General features: G+C 33.3%; 1 protein-coding gene across 1 annotated transcript; it reads left to right on the forward strand.

Moving 5' to 3' along the window:
• Positions 1-7,998: 7,998 nt before the first annotated feature.
• LOC115952944 (bZIP transcription factor 17-like) lies at positions 7,999-11,977 on the forward strand. The gene is made up of 2 exons (XM_031070316.1): positions 7,999-9,958; positions 11,198-11,977. The coding sequence occupies exons 1-2, from the start codon at positions 8,113-8,115 to the stop codon at positions 11,626-11,628; spliced, it is 2,277 nt and encodes a 758-aa protein (XP_030926176.1). The 5' UTR covers positions 7,999-8,112; the 3' UTR covers positions 11,629-11,977.
• Positions 11,978-13,990: the final 2,013 nt, after the last annotated feature.

Consider the following 13,990-nt stretch of genomic DNA (forward strand, 5'->3'; position numbering starts at 1 on the left):
AAAAAGTGAAAAAAAATTTCAAATAGGTGGAAAGAGGAAAATCATAAGCGTGTCTATATATATATATATATATAGGATTGGGTTCAAGTTATACCTGATGTAACTCTAAACAATATTACACCACCTAATAACTTATTATAAAATTCATATTTTGAGAATCCCGCCATTGAATTACATGTTCTATATATTCCTAATATGCATACTAATTTTCATGCCAATTGGATATAATTTACCATTCAATCCATAAATTCATCTTTTATGCATTATTTTAAATTACAAAAACTTGAATTTAAACAATTGATTGATGACATGACCATTGATCTTTGATCATCTTTAAATTTTGCAAGTATGAAGAATATATGGAGATAATGTAATCTAATGGTAAATTTGTCAAAATTCGCATCTAATTAAAAAATATTGAGTGGTGTAAAATTGCTTAAAGTTACACCAAGTGTAACTTGAACCCAACCTCTCTCTCTCTCTCTCTCTCTCTCTCTCTCTCTCTCTCTCTCTCTCTCTCTCTCTCTCTCTCTCCTCTCTCTCTCTCTCTCTCTCTCTCTCTCTCTCTCTCTCTCTCCTCTCTCTCTCTCTCTCTCTCTCTCTCTCTCTGTGTAACACACAGGGGCAGAGCTATGTTATAGGGTGGGGGGGGGGCATGGCCCCCAAAATTAATTTTTTTAATATATATATATATATATATTATTTTAATGTTTTTGAAATTTAGTATACAAAAATTAAAGTTGGCTCCTCCAAATATTATATAATCTAACGGTAGATTTGTCAAAATTTGCATTTAATTAAAAAATATTGAGTGGTGTAAAATTGCTTAAAGTTACACCAAGTATAACTTGAACCCAACACCTCTCTCTCTCTCTCTTTCTACACACACAAGGGCAGAGCTATGCCCCCCAAAATTTTGAATTTTTTAATATATATTATTTTAATGTTTTTGAAATTTAGTATAAAAAAATTAAAGTTGGCTCCTCCAAATATTTGAATTAATTCAATGATGCTCTTAAAAAAAATAATTGGTCTAATAGTTATAGAGATATATTATATTTTTCACAATTCTAGTTTTTTATTGTAAAATATGCTCTTATATCTGTTAAATATTTGAGAAAGTTTGACACAAAACATGTTTGAATCTATCTTTTTTCAACCCGTTATGTGGCAATTAACAAATTACTAACTCATTAAAAAAAATCTTGTCATTAAAATTACACATGAAATGTCTCTTTAGTTGCCACATATTTGGTTAAAGCAAGATAATTTCAAATTTGTTTGGAGCATAACTTATTCCTCTAAGTTTTGGATCATTCATATTTTTTAAAATTTCATTAATTCAATTGAAAGATTTTTTTATAATTTGATAATTTGTATTGAGAATGAAATTTTTTAAGAATTTCACTATGAAATGATAAAAATGAATTTTATTTTATGAAAAATTGCTTCAAACATAATTTTGATTGAAAATACTAAGGTTTGTGTGTGTGTGTGTGTGTGTGTGTGTGTGCGCATATATATAACTTATCAAATAAAAAAGAGTGTGTGTGTGTGAGTTGTCTTGATAAATATATTAGTGCCACAACTTTGTCCCTCAAACAAAAATTTTTGCCTTTGCCCATGTATATATATAAAGCAAGGTGGAATTAATCAAATTGTGCATATTAAATTATTTGATTTTATTATCCTGAAATGGCAATAGAGAAAGAGAGGAGGCTAGGGCCAAGAGTTAAGTAACTTGTTATATGATTAGTAAGTGCCAGTATGTTTTTTACTATGAGAGTATGAGTAAGTTTTTTTAATAGTTATTTTTATTTAAATAAAAAAGTTGTCCGAAAAGAATTTCAGATTTGACCCACGGGAGAAAGAAAGAAAAAGTTAGCTTGTTATGTTAATAAGTAACATCAATGATAAAATAGTTATTTACAAAGTGACAGTTCTTTATGATTTTGTTCACTATAGATATTTTATTAAGGGGTCAAATGATATCATTAGTCTTGGGATATAATTTATTAATAAGGTCTAAAGTGCAATTATATTTATATAGTAATATTAAATATAATTAATGGTAACTTTGAACTTATTAAGAGTTAACAGATAAGTCCAAGACCTATTGGAGCTAAAGTCTTATTTGTTTCCTTTGGTCTCATCTCAAGCCACAAACTAAAGCTCAATTGGGTAGGCCCAAAAGGCTAACCCAATTAGATAATCAATTTTTATTTAATAAGAGTTATTAAATAAAGTAACTACGAAGATAGTTAGAATGTACGTATGATGAAAAGAAAAGAAAAAACAGATTTTCTCTACCAGGAGAAGAAGAAGGACTTTCTTTGAGAATCAACATACTAAAAGACTGATTGAGAGACCATTTTTCTTGGGCACCATGTGGAATTTAGATGATGATTAGAGGTATTCTCAAGTCTTGGTTTTGAATTTCACAGTATCAAGGTACGCTTTCTATTTTTTGTTCTGAAATTCAAGGTTACATGTTATCTCTCATGAATGAAGTAGATCTGTGATTGTTGCTTCCGCTATGTATTTTGTATAAGATGCAAAACCAGATTTTCCAACAAATTCTAGGAATCAAATTAGAAAATGGGACAAATTTTAAATACCAAAATGGTGTTTTGCCATTAATTTTAGGCCTAAATGTAAAATCAGCCCTTAGGGGTTGGGTCAATTGCAAAAACACCCCATAGGATTTCAACTCTTCCTTGTAACTTCAAAAGGTTTTTATATCCACCAAATCAACCCCTAAGACTAACTTATGTAATCTCTTATGGATGGATATCATGCGACCATCACGTGACTAGTGACACAAATTAGTTGATGAGTTTTCTTAATACTATAACTTCTGTTGTTGAACTTGTGTTATATGTGTTGTTGTGAAGAATTAAATATTATTTGTTAGATTTTATTGAACCTGTTGGTGAAGATGTGAATCATGTGATGGTGTAAATTTAAAAGAACAATTTTGAATTGATATTCTTTGAACCTGTCAGTGAATTCATCATATGGAGTTTTTTCATTTTTATTGCGGGAGTTGTACATCAACTTATTATTGGGAATATACCCTCTAAAATGGAAAAGTCAATATCAATAAAGAAATATGTTTATAACTTATTATTGGACAGATATCATGTTCATGTGACCATCATGTAAGTATGTAACCAGTGACGCGAATCAATTGATGAATCTTCTTAATGCAAGAACTTTTGTTATTGAACCTGTGTTATATGTGTTGTTGTGAAGAATCAAATGTTATTTGTTGGATGTTATTGAACCTATCAGTGAAGCTGTGATATGTAAATTTAAATAAACAATTTTGTTGAGATGTTCTTTGAACCTGTTGGTGAATTTGTCATATGAAGTTTTTTTAAAAAAAAAATTTATTTATGATTGGAACTGAACATCAACTTATTATTAGGAATATACTCTCTAAAATGGAAAAACCAATATTAAAAAAAGAAAAAAGAAAAAAAGAGGCAGTTCTAGAATCTATGCCAATTTACACCTATCATTGCACCGATCTGAGTAACTGGCAATTTTGATGTGTTACTCCACGAGGTCGAGGAATATATTTCACTTATTATTGGGAATATTTTGTTTGGTATTCCATAATTTTTGGTGACTTATTTGTTAAATGTGAGATAAAAAGATATATAAGAGTTATTTTATTTTCAAAAATGCTAGTTTTGTTTTTTTTTTTTTTCTTTTTTTGAAATGAGAGTTTTTATTAGTATTTTTTTGGGACAAGGTGTGACAAAGGCAATTAAAAAAAAAAAAAAAAAAAAAAAAGCCTTCGGCCAAACGGACTAGTCTTAAGCCTCCACACATTATATTTTGTTTCTTTGCCTTCTATTTTGTTTGGATGTCAAATTGGTTGCTTTATCCAAAATCTAAAAAGTAAAATAAAAATGTATCATATAGTGATTATATAACCAATATATTCTAGATCTACCTATATGTTTTTCATGGTAGGGAGGACTTATACTTTTTGGTAGATACAATAGAATTTTAATTTATAGCGTCAATTTTATAATAATTGTTCTTTATCATTAGGATAAAAATTTTCAAATCCTAAATTTCACATTTGATCACAAAAGACTCTATCAATTCAGCTAACTAAATTTCACAATGAAGAATTATACTTAGATGTACTTAACAATGTTATTTCCCAAATAATTACCCTATGCCTAATAAATAAATAAACAATCAAACGAATATGAAAAATGAAAATAATCCCATAAATATGTGGTTTGGATAATAAAGTTAGTACATATTTACTTTTAAATGTACTATTGAATAAGATAATTTTAATTTTATTACACTTTTTTTTATTTTCCTAAGGTAGTAAGCTTGCGAGTGAAGACAAATAGGTTATGATAATAATCCTAACACTTAGAAATATTTCAACATCAAATTAGTCTGTGAACAAAGATAAGATGGCTATGAAAATAATCCTAAAGCTAGTTGAAATAATGAAATGTATCAAAAGTCAATGAGGGCTTGGCTCAGTTGGTAAGTCTTGAGCATTTTGTCTAACTCATCTAAATTCGAGTCTCGCTACTAATAGGAGTCCGTTGGTGGGCGTCCATAAGGATTGGCTACATCCAGAAAGGATGGGTTTTAACCTGAGCACCCTGCCCGAGGGCTGACGTAACTTAGTTAACACCTATTTTCTTTCACTAATAAAAAGAAAGAAAAAGAAATGTACCAAAATAAATGTTACTTTAAGAAGAGGGTAGAAGCATATGTATTTTATATATCACCTTTAACTTAAAAAATAAATAAATTATGGGATGTCTAATTAGTAAAAAACATGTCAAGAATATTCTTTATATTTACTTTTTATTTTTATTAATATTTTTTATTAAAAATAAAACCTTTAATTTTGCATGAAAAAAGTAACTATGAGTTTATGGAGCTATAAACAAATAAAAAATAAAAACCCTATTTTAATAATCTCACAGTAACTTGTACTTTTTGAAAGTATAAAAGAAAATAATTTTTGAGAGTAGGTAAAAGTTTTTTTTTCAAATGATTTTATATAAACAAAATGAAGTTCTTAAAAAAAAAAAGAAAAAAAAAAGAGTGTTCTTTAAGTTTGTCCAACTAAAATAAACGAAAAATATCTTTATCTAACATGCTATTAATGATTGAGCTTATTAAAAAAAATACATTAAAAACTTCAACCCAAAAAAGAAAGTAATAAAAAGGTATAAATACAGTTACTTTTTAAGAGAGGTTTATTTAAAAAATTAGGATAACAACCATATGTACACAACAGAATCAATCAATCAAATTATCCATTCATATACTCAAATAGGTTAAGATAGTAGTAATAGTAATATAAACACTAAAAATTAATCAAGTATAGATTTTTAAGGAGCCTATTAAGTAAGATTAAGAATGTGGGGATTTTGGATAAGTAAAATTAGTGAATTAATGAGAATAATAATGACATGGAAGAGAAACTATAATTGCTCAATCCAATGTAGAGGCTAATCAGCTGCGTTTTTACAGCGTGGCAATTTATTAAAAAAAAAAAAAAAAAAAAAAAAAACATGCGTAGTGGAAACGGTACCCGACGACTGTGGTCAAAGGTTAATTAAAGGAAACACGCTACAACAAAATAGAATAAAGAAATGACACGTGGCGCAAAAGTGCTATGTTCAATAACGTGTAGGGCCTTTTTGTGGATAATAACAAATCTTCCCATCACCACGCGCTTCCTTCCGAGTCGATCATGTTGGCGGTCGTCTCACTCATCAATGCTTGCTAGTTTCACAAGCAATTTTCACTTTTTGATGAAGTGATCTGAGTGATGAAAAAAAAAAAAAATAGTAGGCGTATGAAGTGTATATCGATCATAGTCAATCATTTCCGCAAATTATGTAATAGGACAAATATGGGTAGAAAGTGTCTACTGCTTACAATCTATCGTTTCCACATATTGCAAATTGGGTGTATTCCTAAATTTATTCTTCTAGATTCACAATTTTTTATTTTACAAAACTTTTCACAATTCATGAGGTGACAAATTTAAAATGACAAATAACAAAATTGAAATCTTATTGTGCCTTTAGAATTTCTTACATTATTAATACACACAATTGGACACATCTAATTTCTTAATTTGTAAGTAGCTAGTGGCAACTCCAAAAATTTTGTTCAGGAGGTCATTAAGAAATTTAAGTTAAACATAATTTTAATAAAAAGAGATTTAGAATATATCGACTTATCTACAAAAATAAAAATATACAAATCATGAAGTTTTAGTGTTTTACAATTTCTTTCTATGAATTTTCATTATTTTGAAATTGTTACATGCTAGTTTATTATCAATTGTCAACGTGGGTAGATGTAATTATTTTATTTTATTAAGCTGGTATAAAATTTTTATTTTTATGTAGTTGTCATTATTTATTTGTCATTATTTTAATAATAATATTTTAAACTAATTGATAATAATAATAATAATAATAATAACACATGGTCATTATTAGATACACACTTGCACACATATAATATAAATTTTATAATAAAGAGAGACACTCATAACTCACAAACATCCATTATTTATTCTTAGAGTTGGAGATACCAAGATAGTCAAATAAAGAAAAGAGATAAGGTAAGATTAATGAAAATGAGATCAAAGATTAAATCAAAGAGAGCGAGAGTGTGTGTGATCTGTGTTGTTAGTTGGTTTTGGGTTGTTGATCTATGATTAGGGTGTGCAAAACTATTTTCAAAGGTAAATTAAACAAGTAAATATATATATAAAAAGCCAAGGATTCATTTGAACCCACTAAATAGTAGCTAGTGTCACGTCGCCGCCCCTACTTGTAAGTGATGGAAAAAGAATGGTGGACTCATGTAAAAAATTAGAGGTGTCAAAAAAATCATTTAGATTGGATTTATTGACCAGATTGGACTAAAAATTTGGTTTGATTCGATCTTTTGAGGGATTTGGTCAATCCCAATTCTCCATTTAAAAAAAAAAATTAGGTTTCGATCCTGATTCTAGTTTTGCAAAAAAAAGGATCAAGCTGGACCAATTCTATATCCATATAAATATAACCTATCTCCCCAATTCTTTCCTTTCATTTTATTCTAATACAATTGAGCATATACTTGGTGTGTTTTTTTTTTTTTTTTAATTTTAATTTTATTTTTTATTCTTTATTTTAAATTTTATTATTTTTCTTATGACCAAAATTATTTGCAAAAGCCCAAAAAAATTGTTAGCCTAATAGTGCGTGGCCTAGGATTGTAATCCAAACCAAACTGACCAAGATCAATTAAGATTGATCACTTATTCAATCAAGTTTAGTATAGCTTTTATAAAATCCCACAAAACGGTTTAGTCTAAAAAATGCAAAATTCAAACTAGATTGGACTATTTACACCCTTTATAAAATAAAAAAAAAATGGTTGGTAAAAAGTGTTTATTACTTACAATTGACAACTTCATCATATTGTGAAAATGAGTTTGCCTATAAAATTATTCTCAATTTCACAATATAATAAAATAATTTATTGTGAGTGATAAATAAGAAGTGATGAGTGTATTAAAACTTTGCGAGAAACGGCCGGCTCACAAAGTCATATTGACCACTTTTGCATGCAAAATCCCTAAATTTATGAGGAAGTATAAGATGAACCCAACTTTTGTACTACCACTTTTACCAACAATTACGATGCGGTCAATTTATGAGTAAAGAAGAAAAAATTGTGGATCTAATTGAAAGTAGTTGCTTACCAAAAAAAAGTTGTGGCGAACGGTGCGGTCCTAGAAGAGCGCTAATATTTATTTGTTGTCTCGTTGCCACGTGGTGGAAAATTAAGCACTAACATATAGCGCGTGACATCACGCGCAGCACATAGCCCTTGAATGAAACCAAAAATATTAAAAATTTTACATAGACAAGGACCAGTTAAACAGAACTCTCCCTTTAAAACCCCCACTGCCTCCGCAGAAGTTACCATTGAAAAACCCAAACAATAAAACAAAAAAAAAGAAAAAGAAAAAAGGAAACCAATAAAAACATTTTTTTAGGGTTTGGGAAATTAAGAAGAACTTTCTAGGCAAAACCCCAGAAAGCCATGACTGACCATTTGGTCGTCGAGGCTCATAACCTTAATCCTAACAACAATTTCTCCTCTGAATTCGATTCTCTTCCAATTCCTCCTATGGATCCTGTGTTCTTCGAAAGCGATACCCACAACATCAATAATTCCGAAACCTTTGATTCGGATCTCGGGTTTGGATTCGGATTCGACGACAATTCGAATTTCGAGCTTACTTTCGACGACATCGACGATTTCTACCTTCCTTCGGAGAATGAAGAGTTTATCATCTCTGAGCACTGCCTCGATTCGGTTCAGCTGGATCTTGAAGAACCGGTCCAATCTCAACCGGTTCAGGTCTCGGATTCCATTTCGGGTTCTTCTGGGGTTTCGACCGATCATGTGGCTTCTGACGTTTCGAAATTCCTGAACTTCTCGGGTTCGGGATCGGCCGAGTCCGATTCTGGCGATGCGGCAGCTAGGGTTTTGAATTTCCCGTCTCCCGAATCGGGCGGGTCAGAGAGCAGCGGCGGCGGCGGGTCGGTTTCGTCGCAGGGATCGGGGAACGGGCCGCGGTCTCCGAATGTGATCGTTGTTGATCAGGTGATCAAGGTGGAGGAGGAAACGGCGTCGAAGAATTGCGTTTCGAAGAGGAAGAAAGAGCACGTGGAAGAAGGAATCGCCGCGGATTCGAGGACCCCCAAGTACCGGAGATCGTCGGAGAATGTGGCGGATTCGGTGAGTTTCGAGGCGGCGCCGGCGAACGAAGACGAGGAGAAGAGGAAGGCGAGGCTTATGAGGAATCGAGAGAGCGCCCAATTGTCGAGGCAGAGGAAGAAGCATTATGTGGAGGAGTTGGAAGATAAGGTAAGGGGTATGCACTCTACAATTGCTGAATTGAATAGTAAGATTTCGTATATTATGGCCGAAAACGCCACATTGCGCCAGCAATTGAGTGGCAATGTGCAGCCACCGCCGCCCCATTCGGGTATGTACCCACATCCCGCTGCAATGGCGCCCATGGGGTACCCGTGGATGCCGCCTTGCGCCCCATATGTTATTAAACAACAAGGGTCTCAAGTTCCTTTGGTTCCGATACCGAGGCTGAAACCACAGCAGCCTGTACCGGCACCTAAGGTGAAGAAGTCGGAGAATAAGAAGAGTGAGGGGAAAACTAAGAAGGTTGCCAGTGTTAGTTTCCTGGGTTTGTTGTTTTTCGTCATGCTTTTTGGTGGGTTGGTTCCTTTTGTCAATGTTAGGTATGGAGGAATAGGGGACAAAGTTCCTGGAGGGGTTGGTTATGTTAGTGATAGGTTCTATGATCGACAACTTGGGAGGGTTTTGAGTGTTAATGAATATTCAAATGGGTCTGGAGGAAGTGTAGGAGGTGGATTTTCTAGTGGGGAATTTGATAATACTAACAGAGTAAATTATGTGAGAGGACGTGTACGAATCGAAGAGTATGAACGGAAAGGACAAGGGTCGCAACCTTTACCAGGTTCAGATGAATCTATTCGTTTGGGCAACGGTAGTGAGCCTCTTGTTGCGTCTTTATATGTGCCGAGGAATGATAAGCTTGTGAAGATTGATGGGAACTTGATAATTCACTCTGTTCTTGCCAGTGAGAAAGCTATGGCATCTCAGGCTGAACCTGAAAAGAAAGACAATAAAGAAACTGGTCTGGCAATTCATAGGGATTTGGCTCAGGCATTGGCAATTCCAGAAGTTGGAGGGAATAGAGGGAGACATTCTCATGTATACAGAAATCCTACAGGAGGGCAAAAGGCTCTTGCCTCTGGTTCAGCTGATACTCTGAAGGACAATTTGAAGTCGACTCCAGCTGATGGTAAGCTGCAACAGTGGTTCCGTGAAGGTCTTGCAGGTAATAATTTTTCTGCTCTCACTTTGCCAATAATTCTTGTTTGCGTATATATTAGGGTGCTTACTGATATGTTCTATGCTTTGAATAGTTTCTATGTCATAATTTAATGGCAAGCTACCGATTCTCCACTGGCTGAAATAGACCACATTGTGTTTAGTCTTGGTTTTGATGACAGGCCTCTAAGTAAGACCTTGTTGGCAGTGTATGAATTAAGACTTTTGGAATTGTGGAAATTACCCCTAAAGTGTATTGGGGTGGAACATTTAATTTCTTATTTTGACAATGCACAAATATTATGCTTCCCCACTCCTCCTCGAATTGTGTTTATACTCTTTTTTAGCTAGTTTTGTGGTGGCACTCCTTGTTGCTTGCAGAGGATATATCAAATCTTATTTCTCAAGTTAAGTGAATAGCATTCACTGACTGACCCACTGGAAATAGTTCAACTCAATTCTTCCACTTTTGCAAAATACTAATAAAACATATTTTATTTATATATTTATTTGCGAAAGTCCAACAAAACATATTTTGTGTCTTGACAAGAAGTGCTTATCTTGTCATCTTTATTTATGAGAAGTGACATTAGGCCCATACCTCACATGCTTTCTAATTTCAGGAATTCATAGAATATGGTGTCCTGCTATTCCTCCATATCACTGACCTTTTTTGGCCTACTTTATTGATGTTTGTTTGTCTGACCTTATGATTAAGAGTGAAGTACATTAATCTCAACCATTGATTGAGATTAATGTACCCGTATATATATATATATATATATATATATATATATATATAGTGTTTGGCTATATACCCATTTAGTTGGAATTATTAGGGAATATGTAAATGCAGATCCAGAGCCTAAAATAGGGCAACGTTTCATTTAGTGAGTGCACCAATACTAGCCTCTGATGCACCTAAACTTCGTGCTCCTGACATTCTGACTTTCAAATCATATACTTTCATATACTGTCTTACTAGTAGGTCTGTTCTGTTGCAAGAGAATGATTAACTGTTGTCACCTTCTCATTCAAGAGAGCATTTTCCTGTACATTTTGGCTGTCATTTCTGGGGGTTCTGTGCTGGGCTGCAAGTTGGGTCAATGGTGACAGTTTATCTCATGTTTTCAGTGTCCATGCGTGTTCTCCTCACTAAAACTGGATTTGAAATTTGGCACTCTGTTATGCTTAGAACTTACCAAAAATACTTTGTTAAATACTTAAGGTTCTTTTCCTTTTACAGGTCCAATGTTGAGTTCTGGCATGTGCACTGAGGTGTTCCAGTTTGATGCCTCTCCAGCTTCTGCTCCAGGAGCTATAATTCCGGCATCCTCAGTTTCCAGTGTTCCTGCAAAACACCTTAAGAATGCTACTCGCCTTAGCAAGGGGAGGAATAGAAGGATCCTCAATCGTCTTCCGATTCCTGTGGCTGGATCCAATTATAACATTACTGAAGAGCATGTGAGAAATAGTTCTCAGAAGGAAAGCTTTCAAGGCAATAAATCTTCTTCTATGATTGTTTCTGTGCTTATTGATCCCAGAGAAGCTGGAGATAGTGAGGTTGATGGCATGATTGCACCAAAGTCGCTTTCGCGGATTTTTGTAGTCGTGCTTATGGACAGTGTGAAGTATGTCACTTACTCTTGTGTGCTTCCACGGTCTGGTCTCATCTAGTGACAACTTGAAAGAGGAGAGTAGATTTTGGTGATATGGAATAACAGCAGCTTCCAACTCTAGCTCCCAGTTTTGTATATAACAGATAATAAGCAGCTTTAATAGCTTTCTTAGCCTTTAGATGTACTCTAAATTACCTAAACTTCCGTTAACTTCGGCTTGTTAGGATATACTACAATGTTCTTTGGTTGAGAAGTAGAACATTAGCCCTGAGGTTTCTTCAAATGGATGTGCGGCTGTTGTTCTCTCTCTAGTGTCTAGTGCTCTACTCTGTAGCATGTCATAATGTTGTACTGATTGCAGACATTTGACTAAATATATGGAATTGGAATAACTTATTTGGTGTATTCTTTTATTAAAAGTTCAATCTAGATGAATGGTGTTTATCACTGTCGATCAAACTTGACAATATGCTTTCTTTGTGTTGGTAAGAATAGGGTCATGATTCTAAAGCTGGATGGTTTCTTGAGAGGAAATTAAGTGCCCGTTTGGGAAGTGCATTTTCCAGCGGTGCGTTTTTGGATGATGGGTGTTTTGTTCACGGGACTCATAAGTATTTTTTTCAGCAAAATTTTCATTAAAACTGAGTCTCACGATACCATTCACACATTTAAAAATTATTTTACTATAATGTTTTTAGTTTTTAGCAATAAGTGTTATCTAAATAGACCCTAAAGTTGTTCTTTTGTTAAATGGTCTTAAAAAAGGGTCAAAATTGGTTTTGAAATAGGTTTCAAAAATGTTTTTGAATGGTTCTTAAATGTGAAAAGAGAAGCTAAGAGCCTTATAACTTGACTTGTTTGGGAGGAGGGAGGGAAATGAATGAAATGGAAAAGAATAGAAAGAATAATTTTAGAATATTCATATTCTTTTCTTGTTTGGAAGTTTTTAATAGAGGGAATGAAAAATCCATTTTTTTATTTGAGTTTAAAGTGGGAGGGAATGGAAATATGGAATGAATGTTTCCTCTCACTTATTTCATTCCCTTCCATCCATTCCTTTTTATTCCTTCAAAACCTTAAATTTTTATTATTCCCAAAATTGAGAGGAAATAAAGAGAAATAAAATTAGATTTAATAATTTTTTTTTTATTACTAAAACTCTTAAAATGCCTTTATATATTTAGTAGGGGTGTCCACGGGTCCTCATCACTCGACCAACTCATCGGACCCGCTCGAAACCGACTGGCCACCACCTGAATCGACCAATCCGATGGTCGGCAGCGGGTTGCCATGCACAGAACCCGAACCCTTTGGGTCGGTTGGCGGGTTTCCTCCCCAAAAACCTGAGCCACCCGACCCGACCATCAAATCAAAACATCCGGCGACATTCAAAGGTATTCCGACAAAAAATGACAAATACCAGCGAGATTTTTGCTTTTCCGGCGAAGTTCTACTTGAAATCCACCAGATCTAGCGAGATCCAACAATATTTCGTCGAGATCTAGTCCAGATTCGACGGATCCGGCCAAATATCGGCCAGATCTTGCTAGATCCTACAAAATTTCAACACCGGCGGCGAAACCCGAAACCGATCGACACAAACCTGAAAACTGATGGACTCGAACCGGACAACCCAACCATAAAACGGGTCAGTTTCGGTTTTGATTTTCGCCCACCTGAGAAATTTGGGTTGGTTCCGGGTCAGGCACAAAACTGACCCAGCCCGACCCGTGGACACCCCTAATATTTAGCCATTTGTTTTAAAATATGAGTTTAATAGTAATCTCGTCATAAAATGATTTTATTCATTTCTTTCTACGTTACTTCCACACAAAACTTACCATCTATTTTTCTAATTCCTAATTTTAAAACAATAAAAAAAGGTTACTTAATTTACTCATTTCTATTCTCTTATTTTAAAATAATCAAACAAGGTTATTTATTTCATTACATTCAATTCATTTCCATTACTTAATTTCATCAATTCCTTTATAAAATGAAGATATCCTTATTTAAATATTCCCTCTTCCAACTATCGAATTACTTAAAAAAAAAAGGGTTAAAAGAGAAAATATTTATTTATGTGGCAAATGTATCTTTGCTTCAAGCATTAATTAAAAATACAAAACCTGATCTTGAAAACACAAACAGTTTTTGATATTTGCGTAATAAATTTGAGTAACCATTTTTAAGTTTGGTTTTTGGAAAAAAAAAAAAAAACCGTTTTTAAAATTTCAAACCAAATAATCATTTAAGTTGCATAAAAAAAATTGTGTGAATTTAATCCGTTCCCTAATTCTACGTGAACATGAAGGGATGATAATAATTTGACATCTTTATTTATTTATTTATATTGAGGTAGGGAAATAGAATCCTCCCATTTTGGTGGTTACATGTTTCTTTTAAAAGAAGTACTATAT

This window comes from Quercus lobata, chromosome 7 (genome assembly GCF_001633185.2).
Source record: "Quercus lobata isolate SW786 chromosome 7, ValleyOak3.0 Primary Assembly, whole genome shotgun sequence".
NCBI lineage: Eukaryota > Viridiplantae > Streptophyta > Magnoliopsida > Fagales > Fagaceae > Quercus > Quercus lobata.

Coding starts and splice junctions, on each gene's coding strand:
- LOC115952944 (XM_031070316.1), top strand. CDS start 8,113: ATGACTGACCATTTGGTCGTCGAGGCTCATAACCTTAATCCTAACAAC. Junction 9,959..11,197: donor GTTCCGTGAAGGTCTTGCAG/GTAATAATTTTT, acceptor TTCCTTTTACAG/GTCCAATGTTGAGTTCTGGC.